At 40.7% G+C, this 19,156-nt stretch overlaps 1 protein-coding gene across 5 annotated transcripts; it reads right to left on the reverse strand.

Annotated features, from left to right (window-relative positions):
* Positions 1–293: 293 nt before the first annotated feature.
* On the reverse strand, positions 294–19,120 carry IL20RA (interleukin 20 receptor subunit alpha). 5 transcript variants are annotated; one of them, XM_008635968.2, is made up of 7 exons: positions 18,959–19,120; positions 8,079–8,208; positions 5,724–5,902; positions 4,885–5,060; positions 4,582–4,726; positions 3,899–4,038; positions 294–1,442 (listed from the first exon to the last, which is right to left on the reverse strand). In XM_008635968.2, the coding sequence occupies exons 2-7, from the start codon at positions 8,150–8,152 to the stop codon at positions 531–533; spliced, it is 1,626 nt and encodes a 541-aa protein (XP_008634190.1). In that variant the 5' UTR covers positions 8,153–8,208; positions 18,959–19,120; the 3' UTR covers positions 294–530. The 5 variants fall into 5 exon arrangements, with proteins under 5 accessions (XP_008634190.1, XP_017592759.1, XP_017592761.1 ...); XM_017737270.1 differs by having other exon boundaries at positions 8,093–8,208; positions 18,959–18,980; XM_017737272.1 differs by lacking the exons at positions 8,079–8,208; positions 18,959–19,120 and having other exon boundaries at positions 5,800–5,883.
* Positions 19,121–19,156: the final 36 nt, after the last annotated feature.

Genomic DNA, 19,156 nt, shown 5'->3' on the forward strand with positions numbered 1-19,156 from the left:
AGTCATCGGAGAGGAACAGACACTTGCAGGGCAGAGCCAGACAGATGCTCTGCTGCCTGCTGTCTGAGGCAGGGGAAGGCATGGTCCAGCCAGTAAGATTACAGGCATTTCACCAAACCCCTTTGTCCTACAATTTTTCCAATATTTTTGGTTTGTTTGGATTTTGCCTCTAAAAATAAGTGCTTTTAAATGCTAGTAATTTGTTTTTGCAGGAATTGCAAGGTGGAAGCATCATCTGTAAAAATATTTATTTTAAAATATTTTTTTCTTTTTACTTCTTTATTTTAAAATTATTTTATTTTTAAAAAAAGAATATAGCCTCACAACAATCATATTTTACACAAGAGGTTTATGATTGATGTCAAAATCATTTATATCACATCTGGAAACCATTATGAATAACATATAAATTGTTCGACCGAGATGGTTCCAAAAATTTCAGCACATTAAGTCTGTTCCCCTGAGCCTATCACTCTCTTTAGCAAAATAAACAAGATTTTGCATTTTTGAATATTTTAGAAAATTACTTTTCAGTCTTCCATTTCTATGTGAAGTCCCCATTGTTCCTTGAACCGCAGGAGATACATTTTTTGGTCCTCAGATGATTCACCAGATACCTGTTTCTCATACAGTCTGAGCAAAATTCCTTCTTTGTCAGGATCATCACACTTGAATACTCCTCCACACACCTGATTTTCAACACTGGACAAGGTAGGAATATACAGTCTTCCACTGTGAGGATCCCAATCAACTAATGTGGTCTGCACACCTTTCTCTGTGAGGCCCTGTGTGATTTCTTTCAGCTGATGATAGGATGTCTGCCCAGATGTTTCAGTATCCAGGTCCATCAAGTTGATATGGGTCTCACCTGGCAATTCATGTGCTGCATCAACCACCTGCAAATTAAGTTCCTCTGTTTTCTGTCCCAAACAAAGGTCTGCTACCCTTATCTCCAGTTGGGGGGAATATGGCTGTCCTGTTTCCATACCAGCCAAGTCCCCCAAAGCAATCTGTGGCTCACCCTGTAGTCCCCTGGGGGCAGAACATTTCTTGTCTAGTTTCTGACCAGGAGTGAATCCTTCAGCCCTTACATCATGTTCATACTCTACTACCCCTGGATTTTTATCTTTCCAAGTATTCTGTGTTCCAGACTGGCCATGAGATGTCCAGTGTCCAGTCTGGTCCCCTTCCACTAAAGTATCTTCTTTCAGTGAAATCTCTTCATGTGAAATACCAAGCAAATATTTTGCTTTCAGCAGTTGTTTAGAAGGCAAATCCTTCCCTTCAGTGGCACTGTAAACAGCGCAATATTGGGGACTTTTCCTTTCTGATAGACGGCTGGATTCCTTACAGTCATCCCCATTAACAGTGATAAGGTTGAGAACTATTTTTTCACTTGGTATGAAAACCCGTTCCTTGCATTTGTCAGTGTACTGCCATACCTGGAAAGTAAGAAATACTTTGAGTGAAGTATAATAAAAATACCATCTTGCTGCTTCTTATACCACCTTATATTCTTAAAATATAAGGCTATGTTCGACCTTATTAGGAGGCTATTTCAATTTAGAGAAGAAGAAAGTTCACCACATAAACACTCAGGAGTGTCAACATGCTCCCTTTTTTTATTCTATCTAAAGTAAAACTATATTATGACCTGTTTTAATATCCCTTTCCTCACCTTCCCCATGTCAAAATATTGGTTAGAACCATTGTGTCAAATACGGGATTTGTTTCCACCAGCATAAACTCATGTGACTTTGGAAAAAACACCAGTTGTCTTCTCGGATCAAAGATTACCGAATATATTCCACTCCTTTTAACCAGTGAAGAGAAAATGGTCGTCACAACCAGTTCCCACAAGCGGTGTCAGGTAACATGTTAACGTATGGCTGACACAGAATAAATTAGTAGCAGGTTTCCTTTCAGAGAGGAAGCTACACATCAGGCTGAAGCACCGTCTACGGAGCCTGCACTGTGCAGTCTGCCACAGGCTGCTTCTGTGACTCTCTGCAAAATCATCGAATTAAACAATAGCGATCTTCCTGAAATGACAGGAACACGTGGGCACTGGTGGAGTGAACAGGAAAAACAACCAGAAGCCGCATTTCAGTGTTTTCAAGCTTGAATGGAAGACTGAGACCATTAATTGATGTACCAAGTAGTCTGAAAGGTCCCACAGGACAGAAGTGCTGGACCAAAACAAACGGCTTATTCCACGTCCCCCCAGCCACACAGGGTGCACATGTGGAATAGTCTGTATGTTGGGAAATCCAGAGCATCATTAAAATATCAGGTCAATATTCATTCATTACCTTAACATTGACTGACTCCAGAGGTGGAGAAATAAAATCGAAGCTCCAAGATGGTCATTAAAAAGTGCAATGAACATAAAAAAAATTCCCAACATTGACATTACATCTTTACTGGAGAAAAAACTCCAGGAGTTAAGAGTTTAGTCTGCTACTGAGGGGGAATTTTTCACTAGGTAGCCCTTCATGTTCTTGGATTTTAAAGAGTTCTGTCCTGTTAGCTCCCCAAGAGACCGAGCTACCTCCCGATACCATGCCCCACATCCCAGGGATAAAGCGTAAAGAATAAGACAGAGACAGACTTTTTACAAGGGCCTGTAGTGACAAGGGACAATAGTTTTAAAATGAAAGAGGGTTCATTTAGACTGGATATAAGGAATAAATTCTTTACTGTGAGTGTGGTGAGGCACTGGAATAGGTTTCCCAAGAAGCTGTGGATGCCCCATAACTGCAAGTGCTCAAAGTCAGGTTGGATGGAGCTTTAAGTAACCTGATCTAGTGGCAGGTGTCCTTGCCCACGCCAGAGTGGCTGAACTAGACACCTTTGAAGGCCCCTACCAACCCAAACCACTCTGCGATTCCACGGTTCTGTAATAAAAGCAGTGCCTCATCAAGCGCAGATGTTTCCATGCACATCTGACTGCAGCAGCAGCTGCTCCACTCCTTCTGAGCCTTTCTGAACCCACAGTCCACCTGTGAAGACTTCTCCTGTCACTCCTGCACTGCTCTAATCTTCTTCAGCAAGATCAGCATGTTGAAACCAACTCCCTTGTATCTCCCATCCCACGGTGTCACGCAGATTGGATTAACATTGAAGTCTTTATTCATTATTATAATTGCATGCCTATGGTTGAGCAACTTGCTTAAAGATACCGGTGAGAAAGTTCTGTTGACCTCATGAGCTGGAAACCAGTAACATTTCATAGACTTTATGTGTTCTTTCTAAAAATCAACAAACTTTGCAGCGCTAAGAAATTTGAGAACATTTTTTGCAGAAAGTGTATTTGGGCTGTCTAAATAACAGCATGTGTTTTTCTATACATTTTTGGGTGCTAGGAAATGGTACAGTATTTCGAAGTATTCTTGAAATCCAGGTTAAATTATCTGTATGAAACACGCGATAAATCCGTCACAATTAAGTGGAAAAATCTGGTAACACCCAGTAATAGTCCAAGAAAACATCATGGTGTTTCCATACTGCTTAATTGTCTTCCCTTCTTGTTTCTGAATTCAACAAATTAATAACTTTTTTCCAACTGAATTTACACAGTGCTTCATCTTAGATAAATTTATGGAGTTCTGACATCCTGACAGACCTTGCCTAGTACACCCCAGACCTTGCTTAAGGCAATGACCCTTCCCAAACCAACAGCTCTGTTCTGATCATTGAAAACTTGAGTAATTACTCTGTTTATCTTGCATTTAATAACCCTCAATGTGGTTTTCTTCTCTTGATCTCAGTGGCAACTAGAGCTTTTATTTGGAGCTAGCCATGGTTTCCTCCAAGACTGCTTGGAACCCTGGAAAACACACAGCTCTGCTGTGAGTGCCAAGGCTGGCAGTGAGCTCCTGCAACAGAAGACACTTACCAGGTTTGTTGGATGTTTTTGTTTGTGGATGTGAATATACTTGTGCACACAATAGCATATCACAGAAATAAAAAGGAGAGCCAGCATGGTAGGCATAACATATCCAAATGTGATTGTTATAGTCTCGTCTTCTGTTTTATCTGTTAATAAAACAAAAGTTTTCATTGCAACGGGCAACTTTTTCATGCATGTAGACAGTAATATGTGCATTCACCACACTGTCTTTTGGATACTGAATGCAGATGTTTTAGATAAACAAGGAATTTGCAGGAAATAAAAAAAATTATACTTGAGCTACAGGACGATGTTTATTATTGTCTAAATTATGAATTAAATTGTAAAAAGAAACAACAACCCCTCCCTTAGGTTCTACTGCTGCTAACTTCAGATTGACCCAGGTCTGCCACTCCCAAATCTCATTCAAGGAAAAAAAGCATTCTCCATGCACTAAAACTCCAAGAATGCAGATACTTTTCTTCAGAGGTACTGATGTACCTTCCAGACAGTCCCAGCTATGTGTTATTAGAGGCAATGTTTTTTTCATTGGTACAAGTGCACAGAGGAGGAGGAAACCATGCCAATTATCACTCTCAAAATGGATACATAAAAAACTCACTAATTCAACCACCATTATTTTTTCTAACTTGCATCTTCTTTTTCTTAATTTGCCACCTTACACATACCTCTCAATGTAGCAATGCAATGTTCTTTGGAAAAGCTGCTGTCCAAAACTGGTGTGGTGACATGTATCTGTGCACTGACACAATAAGCTGTTCCAGGTTCTAACCAGGGCACAACCAAGGTGTTGTTGTTGATGGAGAAGAACCACTGGAAGACATTAAAAAAATATTTTTCTCCCCTTTAACTCCTCAGCTACAGAAAGGTCAGACATACACATTTTCTAGAAAGATTAATGATACTTTAAGAGCTGCCAGCTGCATCCTTTTTTCCAAATGCAATCAACATTCAACCTTGTCAAAGCTTACCCGCTTCCTTGTTTTTTTGTTGAGGACAGACACGTTGTACTGTAGGCCAGGATACACCTGAAGCAGAGATACGGATTCTTCCTCAGGACTTCTCTTCCACTTCTCAGGAGCAGTCAGAACGATTGAAATAGATTTGTCAGTAGAAGATACACTTACCATGGGTGGATCAATTTTAGCTGGAAAAATGAACATGTATAAAAAGCAGTCAGATTCAGCAGAGGCACGCTGATTTGACCAGTTTTGAAAAATTGATCATATTACATTTTTGCCATGTTTGGGGGAGTTTAAGAAGAGCTTTGAATAATTTACTTATATTGGTGAAAAATTGTTTGATCAGATAACTAAGAGGATCTCTATAGTGAGAAAGTGAACACTGACTTGCAATTTTGCCAAGGAATTCCTGGGACTTCACAGGATAAACAACCTTGAAACTCAATTTACTAAAATAGGCTGAATTAGCAATAGGTTCTTAGATTATCTGGCACACATAAGAAATATTGGGCTCTAGAGTATGCTGACTGATTGGTTTAATAAAGCCTTTTCAAAATGAGTTATTTATACTGTGAATGTGCCGCAGCTTTTATTTGCCTTGAGTAAGGCTTTACCATAACATTACAAAGTATTCAGTATATACCAGACTATAGATATATATATATCTCCAAATTCCAATTTTATTATTTCAATTACTTCTGTCAAAAGCATAACTGTGGAACAACTGCAAAAAAGTGTAACTTCATGTTAAAATTAAAATACCATACACTATGAAGGCACACGCAGTCTGAGCACACATTACAGATCAAGGCCACTGAATGCCTGGCTGTGTGCTTAGCCCTCCTTACTGTCTGTTAGAGGGTTGAATCGTGTGGTCTCCATCCAGTCAGAGCATGTCCCATTTAGGAATGCTTTAACACTTGCATAGTATTGTTCTTCATAGTCAGAGGTCTCACTGGAGAGGTCACACCATGTTCTGTTTATATTCCTGCATTCTGGCTTTCTAATCCATTTGCCAACACCGTATCTATATTGAAAAAGAAAGAGAAAGGAGCTCTACAAAAGCTATTTCCATTATATTAGTCACCTCATAATAAAATTTTCTCTGCTTTATTACAGCTGATAAAACAGTTCCCATGTTTAGCAGAAATCTGAAATTTCAAGGAATCCCAACTTCAGCTAAGATGAAGCACAAGACTTCCACAAGTTTTTAATGCAAAATAGATTAGAGTAGGTCCTATCCAGAGGAAGCCAGATGGAGCTAAGTGGGATGTTAGTGATACCAATCTAAGTCAAGCTTTGCTTGCGCAGACCAGAGATCTCTCAACTTCAGTCTCCACAGCTTTAGTTTAAATTCTACACACACAGTAAGAGAGAAAGGATAACTATTTACATGGAAACAAAGAGTTCTGTCAGAATGGTCAGTGACTCAACTATGGACACAGATGATGCTCAGGGTCTCCAAGATGAATGACAGGAGACTACTCATTCCTGCCTGTTGCCTCATTTTCTAGTTTCAAAGAAAGCTTCAATTGGAACACAATGAACTTCAAAACCCTTCTAGTTGAAAAAAGGCCATGCATCTGCTACCAACAATGCTTGGTACTGACCAGCTCTTATACACTGGTAGAACAAACCAAGATTTCCTTGGAAAACTCCTGCTTGGATTTGCTCAGAAGCTCCTGCTCCTCAAATTCACCTTAAGAACTCCCCTTTGGCTGCTAATTAGTAAGGGCGAGTGGCCGTTTCTGCCTGACTGCCAGACAGGATCACTCAGCAGCATTTTCAAGCTGTCCCAAGGCCTTGCTCCCTGGGGTGGGTAGAGGCACGAGTGTTTTTTTATTCAGTATAGCCAGTGCTCTCTGAACATTTTACCTCCTACACAATAGTCCTGGTTTCAGTCAAGGACAGGGTGAATTTTTTGCAGTAGCCATGAGTGGATGGAGCCTGAAGCCATGCGGGCATGGCCAAAATCTTAATGTTATTCCATACCATCTTTTGTCATTGCTGAGGGCATGGGAAAGGGACTCTCTCTCCATTCCAAGAAGAAAGGTGTTCCTTTCCAGTGAAGCAAACGAGGTGGATGGAGCAGTGTGGTAACATTCGTCCAGACCGGAGGGAGCTGTTTTGGGTGCCATGGCTGCAGTCAGGTCGAGCTCTGTGCTCTATCTTTTGTGTATTTTTATCATTAATATTGCTGCTGTCACTGCTTTTTGTCTTATCTCACTGCTGTTTCCAGTAAATTGTTCTTATCTCCATCTGTGATCTTTGCTTTTTGTGCTTCCAGCTGGAGGTGGAGAGGAAGCAAGTGGTGCCATATTTTTTTAGCAGAACTACTGAATTGGAGAACACTGTTCCCAAACCATGACAACAATTATCGTTCACTCTGTAACTGCTGAGCACTCTCAAGGTACAAGAAACTTCCAGAGATCTACATTCATTTTGTTGATCTGAAAATATTCCTAGATTGAGGGAAGTGTAAATATTAGAGGTAAAGATTGGGAGCATTGCATCATCTGTCACAACAATGCTACACCTATTTAGAAGCCAAACTTCTATCACTGCCCTTCAGAATGACACAGTGCTCTCTCAGCGGGAACAAAGGAAATGCAGGCTGGTTCTCAATGCAAATTCCTTGACACCCTACTAAGGTGCAGACCTTGACAATGTAAGCACCTGATTCCAACCACATTACTTGGTTTTGTACAATGCTTGATAACATCAGTGGATTTTCTCCTAGAAAGGCTTGCTGGATCAAAAAAAATCTGGGGGAGTGGGTCTGTCAGGAAAGAGCAGTGACACACTGGGTGTTATTAATATCGTATTAAATACTACATCTCCATTTCCATTTAAACGTCTACAGAGGACGTATGTGGACAGATACCAGTCCCCAGCGCAGTCCTTCTTCATCCCTCTGTCTCATTTTAGAAGAAACGCCTCTGAAAGCTTCCATAGTATTAGAATGTTGCTTCCTACACTTCCTTCATAGGAAGAACATCTCCTTACACATTTTCTAACTTGGTGTGAAGTAAACAGTGCCAGAAGTAGAAGTTAAAAACCACACTCCTTAAGTCTAGCTCACACTTTAGTTCTTTCTTTACTTTGTATCAGCAATACCTTGCATGAAGTTGGGGTTTTTTTAAATTGTTATTCAAAATGCTAAAATAAAGTCAGTGGGAGATAAAATAAACAAGCCAACTTACACTGCATACTTCACCTTGTAGAGTACTCCATCACCTGTGCCTTCTGGTGCTGACCAGTGAAGGACATTCTTCATGTTTATAGACTCAAAATGGACATTCCTAGGGTTGGGCAAAGAACAATACAACTCTCCTGAGAAAGAAAATAAGAAAGGAACAACACGCACTAAGAATCCGCAAATACATACACTTCCAACTTAGCCAAGAGAGAGAGTTATTTTTGAAAAGGCCATAAATTCAACCTTTTTTAGCATTCAAAGTGTAATGTACTTGGCTATGGGAAATTTTTTTACAAGTGTCCCTACCTAGTGCAGTCTCAAATTCCATCTTTACAAGTGTGTTTTTTCTCTAGCAAAAATGACTTTGCCATTTATGACGGGCACTGGCATGGAAATATTCAGGGACTGGAAGCTAAAACTAGGAAAGCTTGGCCTAGAAGAGACACACTTTTTAAAAATTGTAACTGCATTCGAATTGAAGAAAAATTTAACACTGAAAATTAGAAAAATATCCTTTAATACTTCATTAGAATCATCTTGTATCTGAGTGGATTTTTAAAAGACAAACCAGGCATTTTTTAAAAATACACATAGAACCTACTGCACACACAGCTTTACAAACTGAAGTATGACTTTAATCTGGAGAATTGGACTGGATGATTCACAATAGCCCCAGTGTCATTTGACCACCCCTTTTGATTCTCCAGAAAGTCAAAAGCAAACATCTACTGGTAGGTCACACATCTAAATTGCTGTTCATTGAAATTTTGAAATAAATAAACAGGCAAATCTGGCTGTCTTAAGAGCACAGTTTCACATCTTTCTAATACCCACTACTAATCTCATAAATGTCATGAAGGTGCTCGCATTGCTAAATTGCTTGCAAAAAGAAGCCTGTGGGCCCAGGGGAAGAATCCCAAGTTCAAAGTTATGGCTCATGCCCTAGCTACTCCTGCCATGCACCGGGGGGAACAAACCCGAGACCAGCTCCGAAGCTGCCACTTCCCATTGCAGGTAGCCACAAGAGCATAATAGGGAAGAAAAAAAGTGACTCTGTGGGTTTTCGGGACTTTTCAAAACCCTGTCATTTCCTCCTCTAGGAATGCAATTCTAGTTCTTGAGATAACAAAATGAGGCAAAGAAAAGGGGAAATAAAATCTATCAACACGAACAGTGGGAACCTGTTCAAATGAATAGTCCTTGAGCTGTTACTTCCGTAAGCAGACCTTAGGTTTTTTTGTAGCATATTTCACTATTACTAGAGCAATAGTGTTCATCCTCCTGTGTATGTAACATGTAGCTGCTTTTGTAAGCAAAAGTCACCACCATTTTCCTGATTAATGTGCAGACTCCTATCTGTCTTTGAGCCAAACAGTAAAAGTTTTTTTCTCTTCAGCACATTTATTAAAACAATCTCCTTGCAATTCCATAGAGACCTATTACTTTAAACTGTCTCAGTGCAAACTCTGGGTCTTCCAAGCCTCTAGCTGCTCATTAATGCTGTAGTGGTATATGTGTGTATCTGTATCTTCAGATCACAGCACTGTTTATGGAAGGTATTTCTAATGTTGCTCTCTTTTATCTCTAGCTCTTAGTGTTCAGTAGCTTGCATTTTCTAGTCAGAGAACAAGTTTTGTCAGGTATAGTCCTTAGGGCAAGCTCATCTATTTACAAAAAGTAGAAAGTCCCATTTCCTTGACTCTTGGATGCAGAAATATCCCATGACAGTCAGCTTGTAAGAAAGACTTGGTTGTAACAACTATAGACTTGGTTGTAACAACATAAAAAAAAGTCCCAGGGTGCCAGGGGATGTAAAAACAGCAAAACAGATTCTCCAGGAATTTGCCTTACTCTAACACTTGCTTCCAAGTGGGAGATACAGAATCTAGAAAAGCAAAGGTTTTCATTTCCCCAAAATAAATGTCCTCTGCAATTGCTTTAAGTGAAACCAAATGTAAAGATGAAGCTGCCCAGGAAAGCTGAGAAAACAGTTTGATTTTCTGAAGAGTTGTTTGCCTGTACCTTTCCACATTTGTCCACCCTTATTTTAAAACATTTGTATTCCTCAAGTACATTTTAAAGTAGCAAGAGTAATGCGTTTGGCTGTTACATTAAAATATTTTTAAACTATTAATGTGTAAAACTGGCTCTTTGACTTTTTAAGTTTTTTTTTTTTTTTAAATTTTAATCCCTCCTCCCAGTGTGGTTTCTGCTGTGGTAAATGAAGTTTCAAAACAGAAACACTGACTGCAGCAGAGGAGCCAATCTCAGTATTTCCCTCCTCCCAGTGTGGTTTCTGCTGTGGTAAATGAAGTTTCAAAACAGAAACACTGACTGCAGCAGAGGAGCCAATCTCAGTATGCAGAAGCCGCAGACTGTATCTTTACAAGATCTAAAGCATTACAACACTGCTGGTTGTGCTCCCAGCTACCCCCAGCTCAGTGAGATTTGGAAGACAGAGGGAACGAGACCATTAACTTTCCATGAGAAGCAAAAGCCGAGATTTGGTTTTTACTCCTGGTTTTGCCCCTTTACTAAAGGGCTCCTGCCCTTACAATAAATCATGCAAGTTAGTTCTACCTCAATTCTGCACGTGTAAAACAAGAATAAAACTACCATACTCCCCTACGTCTCCAGGAAGAGTTAAGAATAAATTCCTTCCTGGCTATTTGGTGATCAGCAGTATCAGGAGGCACGTGTAGAAAACAGATTATACACAGAGCTTGAATGTTCCATGGTTATCAGTCAGGAAAGGGCTCAAGAATATGCAACAGCTGCTTGTTTCAATCCTTTAACTTGTCTTCAGTCTTTCAGTTTCTTGTCTTTAAACACAGTACATCCAGTTATATTCTGATTTTATTTCCATTTTTCAGGATTAATGGCATGGGTGTCACATAGAGCATTTTCAGTTTGTACTGGCCTAGGAGCAGAAATCAGTCACACATGTTGCTTTGCTAGGTTAGGTCTGCGTCATTGATTGCTAGCAATAGCTGTCGGCTGTCATTCAATTCCCAGTACAACTAAGTCACTTTATTTATTTATTGCATGGAAAAAAATGGAACTTGTATTACTGTCTTTGGAAAGGCTGTAAATCAAACCTTGAGTAATATCATGGTTTACACCTTCATGATTGACATCTGGACTGGAATTAAAGTAATAATATGGACTTGCAAACTTCACCACCACAAGGAACAGCCAAGTCCTGATCTTAGAATAAGCTATAGCGAGACTCTACAAAACAGACATGACTTAGCCCGAAAACACCTTTGCATGTGAGTGAAAAACCCCACTGACGTCAGTGAGATTATTCACATGAGTAAAAGTCTGCACGGCAGGTGCTCCATCTTCTCTTTATGAAATCACCTGCTATGTTTAAAAACCTGGTCAGTTTGAATCACATAGAGCTGCCTGCCAAGTACCTGCCTTGCTGAAGTCAGTACAGTTCACAGCTCAGTTTTGGTTATAGCCCTGTCTATCTATCTACATGCACACACAGACACATACATACAGACACAAGGATAAACACACATGTTTTCCATGTTACAACCATTACCCATTCAGTGCATCTGTCTTTTACCTGCTAGGAGGTCCCCCTGCCTGCCTCTGTGACAAACAGCTGTGTTTAATGGCAGTGCCGCAGAACAAATACAGCTGCAGCTACCCATGTCCTCTGGCTCTAAACAGACTTTTTAGCTTTGCACTTCAGTTGGGTAACCCAGCAGCTGCAAAGCATAAAAATATATAAATATAGAAAAGTTTAGATTATTTTTTCTGTGCAGTGGCAAAATTTCTGGGGTGGGGAGAAGGCAGAGGACTCACTGAGAGCTGACCTATTGGTATCCAAGTGCCTCCTTGTGTGATCACTGTTGGTTACTGTAGCCCTCTCAAGTAGAGTGATCATCTGCTATATTTTACTGTGGCATGGCACAAAGGTGCAAACACCAAATTATCCAATCAAATACAGCAAGAAGTATCACAGAACCCTCTAGACAACTGTAAGATAAAATTTAAGACAGTGAGTGATGTGGAAAGCATTAAGACAGAAAGATGAGCCCTACTGCAACAGTCTTCCTAGCCACAGCAGCAAAACCCAAGAACTCTCCCCCACAGTCCTCTCAGAATTCAACAGAGGAACTGCTTCTCTGACAATGGCGCAGACTTTGGCTTCAATTGCGGTCGTATTTTCTTATAAAGAAGTGGCCCTTGGTAGCACCTCTGATGGAAGCGAAACCTTTGTGCTGGGTACCGAATTTGTGGGCATCACTGCAGCTGTGCCTTGGCATTTGCAGCTGCCACTTCAAGGCCATGCATTGAACTCCCACTTACACACCTCAGAGAGGGGACAGCCTTTCAAACAGGCAGAGTCCCTGATTTACCTTATCCCACTGGTAGCTTAGAGCCACCAGTGAAGCACCAAGCAATTAAGGATCAATCTAGGATACACTGCATCTGAAAATGAACACTCTAAACCACTGCCCTTTCTTTAGTCTTACAGTTCAGCTTTGGATGACTTCAACCATATTCCTCTGAAATCTCATTTGCTCCTTCTATGCTGTTGCTCTTATTTTTTGAGGAATTTTTTTCTCTCTTCTCTTCCTCCAGCTCATCTGTTTTGATTATGTTGTTCTCAGTGAAAAAGTCTCTCAAACACATGCCTAAGCATAACATAAAAATAAAACTTGTCATACTCAGAGTAAATGTCCATTTAGCATCATGTCTGGTGTCCCTCACAAGCAGAGGGTTGGGGTTTTTCTGGCACATCTCCAGCTTCAGGCAAGTCGGCACTGGCCATGCAGGAATGTGAGGGACTGCACCAAGTGGTAAACAGGGGGACTGAGCCAAAATTGTAGATCATAAGATAGACAGAGGAAGGGAAACCCAGCAAAACCAAGAATATACTTTAGCAAACTTATGACTTACTCATTGTCTTAGCAACAATTTAAGTAAATGAGTAAACTTCTTAACAATTAAGTGATCCTGAAAGCTTTTCTCTGTGCAGATTCTTTTTGACTCAAACTCAGCAGACTGAATAATGAGGAAGAGAAAAAAGAGCGGGAGGAGGAGGAGGAGGAGGAGATGTACGTAGAAGCCATTACAGCTCAGCTGCCTTTCTCCTGGTGGGTTGCTGGAACTCTGGTGTTGCTGGGTATGAAGTCAGGTTAGTGAAACCCTTTGACCTGAGCGGCACTGGTGGGAATGTGGGGAGGAGCACAGAGGTGATTTCCTGTTCAAGTCATAACAGCACTCGAGAGCTAGCCACAAAGCACACTCTTTGCTCTCCCACAAGAGGAGCCTGTCACTCCCTACACAGCTTGTTCAGAGGGGGCACACGGGGAAGAAAGACGGGCAGAAAGGGAAGCATAAGGCTGCATGAAAACCAGTTGGTGGAGCAGATGGAAAAGCTTGAGGGAAGAGGTGTGGAAAGGTGGGAGAAGGATGAGACTGAAGCACATGGGGTTTGTTTTTCAAGAAACGGGCAGGCTGCCATTGGAAACAGGGAGCCTGAGGAGGTAATTTTGTCAAAGAGTGTGAGTGGAAATACAGCCTGAAGAACAGGAGATACAGAAGTGGGACTGAAGCTATGGCTTGCCCTGAGAGGCTCTCCTCCTCCATGTCAAGCCTTGTTGTTATTTATCCAAACCATGTGCTAACTTATAAAAAACACCTCTAAAGAGAATATTGGTCAAAGAACATTTCAGACTCAGTCCAGAAATACCCATCTTCAGAGAGGAGGAGGAAGTCTTCCCAGTCCATCGAAGGCTTGTTAGGAGAGAGCTGGAGAGGACCATGGCAGCTGACATCCATTCCTTTTTGCTAACTTTTATGAAATAAAACAAACTGAATTTTCTTCCCACTGCATTGCAAGTTTGCAAGTACAAGAGTAGAGCTCCCACTGTCTTCGCCATGCCCTGCTGCAAACACATTTGCTTGATGCACTCCAGCAGGCAAAAGTTACTGTAGGTATGTTTTCTATTAATTCTGAGTGACCAATACTTGCCTGAAACAAGCAAACAAGGTGAGTGAAATTCAAAGTGAGCTTGTCTAAAATTAGTCACAGCCCTTTCAAGGCTTTCAGAGTTGTAATCTGATGGAGGTGTTTTGTGCTTTATGGTTTGGTTTGGTTCCAGCTTGGTTCTTGTTATTTTGTTTTTTAATTTAAAATGCAAAGAGGTTTTGTTAAGTTTGTCATGCAAAACCATTTTTTGTCAAAAAGAGCTACATTAATTTTAAAAGCCCAATGGTGACACAATGCCATGACATGATAGCTGTTTTTTAAAACAGATGTTTTGAAATTATATGAAATATTGAAAATTGCCTGTCCAGCATTTAATGTTGAGGATTTTCTTTTCTACCTAGAACATGTTTAGCATTACCCACTTATTGCTGCTTAGATCAATCACATCGAACAGCCAAGAAAATGCAAGCTTAGTTAAAATACCTCTGACATCTTACATTTGTTTTCCAAAATATCCAAGAGTTAAGCTTTCTATTTGAAATATTGTAAAAATTATGCTGTGCGACAGTTATCAGCCAAATTGCCATACACCACATTTTGGTACACTCCTAATCCATCTTTACATAAAATATCTATTTTTTACATATAAATTGAGCCAAAATTAGGTTTGGCTTTCATCATTCAGCACTGACTAACAGCTATTAGGCGACAACAGTCCAGTTAGAACTAACAGCATTGTATTTATTGCCTAAGAGATGTTGCTCGTTGCTCTGTGACCTACTGATGGCTTTTCTAGAAAAGGGATTTATGCTTTTCTTGGGAGTCAAAACAATTTTAATTAGAGAAATCCACAATTCTCAATCCACATTTTGCCTCAGACAGGAGACTGAATGTAGCATTGATGGGGGATGAGCACTTGCCTTCCTTTCTGAGGGAAAGGCAATCCTAAGAAGATGGAAGTTGAACACCTTCTTCTGCACCCGAGATCTCAGAGGAAGGACCAACACTCCCAGAAAGTTTGTAATGCCTCACCTCTCGCAGGCAATGCCTCTGGGAAGGAACTGTTTGCAGAGAACTCCTGGGGCATCCCCTCATTGGTGTGAGACTGAACAGAAATACGGTGCCTCTGAACAATACCCAAGTTACTGGCACACCAAGTACAAAGAGAAGAGCTGTATGTAATTTTAAATTTTTACCTAGAGATGGTCCTGAGTTCCAAAATTCAGGCTCTTACCAAGTTAAGCCTCTTAAAATATGGGAGCTCTTGTTCAGCTGGCTCATAAGGGTGGTTTTTCTCTCTCTTTTTTGCAGATAATCAATACCATTTCTCGGGGAGAACTCAATCAGCAGAAATCAATCTGTACAAGCCAAAACTATAAAACCAAACATAAACAGGAACCATACACACACAAATGACTTGAGTAATCCTAACCACTTGCTTGTCTTGGAATTAAGACTATAAAGGTCACTAGACAACAAGAGGCCCAGAAAGGAATGGTTATCAGCTACAGTGGTGAACCTGAGTGTTTGCTGAGGAACTGCAATGCACATCTAGGGTTTGGCCTTTAATCACAAATCCCAAGAGTGTTGGAAGTCCCTCTATGGAATGAACTGCCTCCTTTAACAATTTCCATTTCTCTTTAACAGGCAATATGAACTTGTCAAGTTGAGTCATAAGCAAAGCCGAGTACTAGGGCTAGATCGCAGTGTTGTCCAGAACAGCCTAGCATAATATTGGAAGCTGGAGATGAGAAAGTAGGGATGAACCTTTCAACTATATCAACATGCCACTCCTTCTTCATATACTGCAGTTCTCCTTATGCCAATATCCATTTTTATTTATTTCTATGTTACATTTATTCTTCTTTCCTTCACACTAGTGGAGAGCAAGGAAATACTGTGTAAAAACACCGAGCTCAACCCCCCCATATACTTCCATTCTTATTACTGAAGCTTTATGCCCTCTCTGGTAAACACACAGATTATCACCAACACACATGCATTTCAATCTTGCAAAGTATATAGATATGTACTAGGTTATACAAAATACTATATGCACAAGATTTTCAAGCTGAGAGTTCAAAAAATCATTCTATTTTACAATTTTTCCCCACTGCTTTTCCTATCTCTAGCCTTTTATCCAGTATTTCCCAGAACAACATCAAAAGGGATGTTTTGTACATTCCAGTACAGTTCTAGTAACTGTGAAAGAAAATACATCGAAATTTGCTTAAAGGAAGGCCTGAAGCTGCTTCTCAAATTACTATTTATTAGTAAAAATATGGTAAAGTGTAATACGAAAGACGTAAATTAAATCAGGTATGTCAGTGCAGAAAAAGCAACTTACACTGCTATTAGAAAACATCAAAAGGGGGAAGCTTTCAAGGTTGCATCATATGAAATGTAGTTGATATAGCCACATATCAGATCCAGTGGGATCTAAAGCTGGGTGTATGCCAGCAAGGACTGCAACCCAGTATGAGCAGGTCTGTTAGATTAAAATGTTTATACTGAGAAGACCTTGTCTACATTATATACATTTCAGGGTTTTGCTTTTTAACACTGGACCACCTGTACTTGGCACTACATGAGTGGATGAAGCACATCTTCAAGGGCAGCTTCATCCAGAAAAAATCCAGTTCCAAGACTGTGTCACAATATACACAAAAATACAGTAAGGGAAATGATTGAGATTTGCTTCAAAATCACATACCTTACCTGAATGAAAATAGTAAAATATGCCTTAAATAAATCAAAATGCTCCTAGTTTTGCTGTACAGCATTCAGGCTCATTTCCCTTTCCTCACCATAGTATAGATATAGATACCATAGTATCCAGTGCATTCTTTCTTCTGTATGGATCTACAAGAGAGATACTGGACTCCACAGGCCAAAGATTTCAAGGATTCTCTAACTGCGGAAGAATGCGGTTAGGGAAACCTCCCCTAAAAGCAAGCAGAAGGATTTAAAATAGAGCTTGGTAAGTTAATGGATTAATATTCTACCACGTAAAAAATTCAGGCTGTTCCTTCACATCCTCACAAAAATTGCTGAACTCTCCCATGTGGTAAAGAGGAACATGCTTGAACAGTCTTGATCCCAATGGTTAAAAAATTAATTTTCCATTTTATTTCGCATTTTCTTCACTTTTTTATTTGTTCTACAGTACAGATTTTTAAACGGTTGAGTGAAACACCAATTTATAAAAATCCCAATTGCAGTGACAAGTGAAATTTTTATCCTTGCTCAGATAGTCTATTAAGTACAGTTCATAGACAGCAGGGCCTGAAAACAGAATGCAGTTAGAGGCTGCTGGAACAGTAGATGTAATCCAGTAAGGATAAAATCATGCCCACTAACACATCACAGCCAAAACAAAAGGTGTTTTGCAAAGGTCAAGCTCTAATTTAGGATTTAAATGCTGCTGCTAAGGAGTTCAGAAAGGAACGTGACAAGAGATTCCAAGGAGACAGGCACAGGACAGATCCCATAAGATCTAAGAATCTGAGTCTGCAAAGTCCTGCTGCAAAACTGCATTACATGGCACTTGGGTCCTAGTTTCTGTTGTTGGATCAAAGTACCCAAAAGGGACTCCTCTACCTATCACTTCCCTTCAGAGAAAGCACATGAGCACTGCTGTGATGGTTCTGCACTTCATATAATTTCTTCCATTACTAGCAAAATACTTCTAGGATGAATTAAACTAGCATTTAAGGTCTCACGCTGAAAAAGGTAAAAATGGAAGCTCTAAGCCTTCAGTGGAAGGCACAGCTCTCCTTTCCGTGCTGGTATTGCTGACTGTCAACAAAACTCTCAAGTGATGTCCAGCTAAAACCTCAGGAATGTGCAAACAGATTCCCTTCTTCCTTGAACAACCACTAGACAAAAGCAGCATAACCCCCTTGACATTTTTCTAAACTTTCTTCAGAATCAAAACCAGTAGTAAACACATTTTAAAGTTTTTTTTTAAAGGGCAACTGAATGCCAGTTGTACAGATTTTCCACACTTGCACTGATGACCATCGGACTTAATAAGATGAAAATAATGTGGTCAGTTACTTAAAAAGAAGCTGGCATTGGTACCTCTGAAAGCAACTCAAAATCACTGATGCCTATTGGAGTAGTTTGTCAAAAGAGTAACTAGGACACAGTACTTAGTGGTACTCAAAGGCATTCAGGGTATGAAGAACTCTCCTCACTGCCTTCCAGCTCTCACAAGATTGGAAAGTTTTGCTGTGGAGTTAAATGGGAGCAGACTCTGTCCCTGTGCATTGAGTTTTGGAGGCAAGACTTGCAGCAAAGAACAAAATCACAGAGTCAGAGTAGGTTTCTTAGAAGATCTGCTAATCCCTCCAAAGCGTTGCTCTGTTTTATAATAGGAGATATATTAAAAAAAGGAAATAATGTATGATTTTAACAGCAGCAGGGGACCCCCCCTGCACACACGTTCCAGGCTACAGTTTATAAGCTCATTCCCACTGGGTAACATCCTTGTCCAAGCCGAGACATTTTGCTCTCTGAGCTGCTCCCACAACCCACTCCAGCTGCCACCTTTTTTGCTCCGGGTCTCTTGTGCTTGGATGTGTGGCTGTCACCATATGATACAGCCAACCGGTGGGAGAAGGGACTTGGAGCCACTCAGGACACTAACAGGCGGGCTGAGTATCTCTGCCAAAACCCTACCCTTTTTGTTTTAATCTAGCTCTTGACTGCTCAGTTACACTCTTGAGGATAATGCCTGTCAAACAGAAGGGAAGCTACAAACACCAAAGGTATTTGGGGAATTATCGCGATGGGTATAACAAGAACTATCTGAAGAGCACGCTATCGACTTAGAGCTGACAGCAAATCAACACAGAGCTTTGTAAAACCTAATTCCAGCTTAATTACAGAGAAAAAGAAAAGATGAAGCAACATTACAGAAATACCCAGTTCTCCTCCTCCAGTCGAAAACACGAACACCAAATGCACGGCTGTCCAGGGCGGACGGCACGGGAGCACCTGAGCCCTGCTCCGGTCCGCGGCTCCCGGGCGCCGGCCGGCCGGGGCTGAAGGAGCACAGCTCGGCCGTGCGGGGTCACGGCCCGCACCGCCAGCCCGGGAGGGATGCGCGTCCCCACCGCGAC

The sequence above is a fragment of the Corvus brachyrhynchos genome, unplaced genomic scaffold (assembly GCF_000691975.1).
Source record: "Corvus brachyrhynchos isolate BGI_N302 unplaced genomic scaffold, ASM69197v1 scaffold6, whole genome shotgun sequence".
Lineage (NCBI taxonomy): Eukaryota > Metazoa > Chordata > Aves > Passeriformes > Corvidae > Corvus > Corvus brachyrhynchos.

Excerpts from the sequence above, each read along its gene's own strand:
- IL20RA (XM_008635968.2), bottom strand. The coding sequence starts at position 8,152 with ATGAAGAATGTCCTTCACTGGTCAGCACCAGAAGGCACAGGTGATGGA. Across the intron at positions 5,903-8,078 it reads TACAAGGTGAAGTATGCAGT|ATACGGTGTTGGCAAATGGA; the intron begins GTAAGTTGGCTT and ends TTTTCAATATAG. Across the intron at positions 4,039-4,581 it reads TTGCATTGCTACATTGAGAG|ATAAAACAGAAGACGAGACT; the intron begins GTATGTGTAAGG and ends TTTTATTAACAG.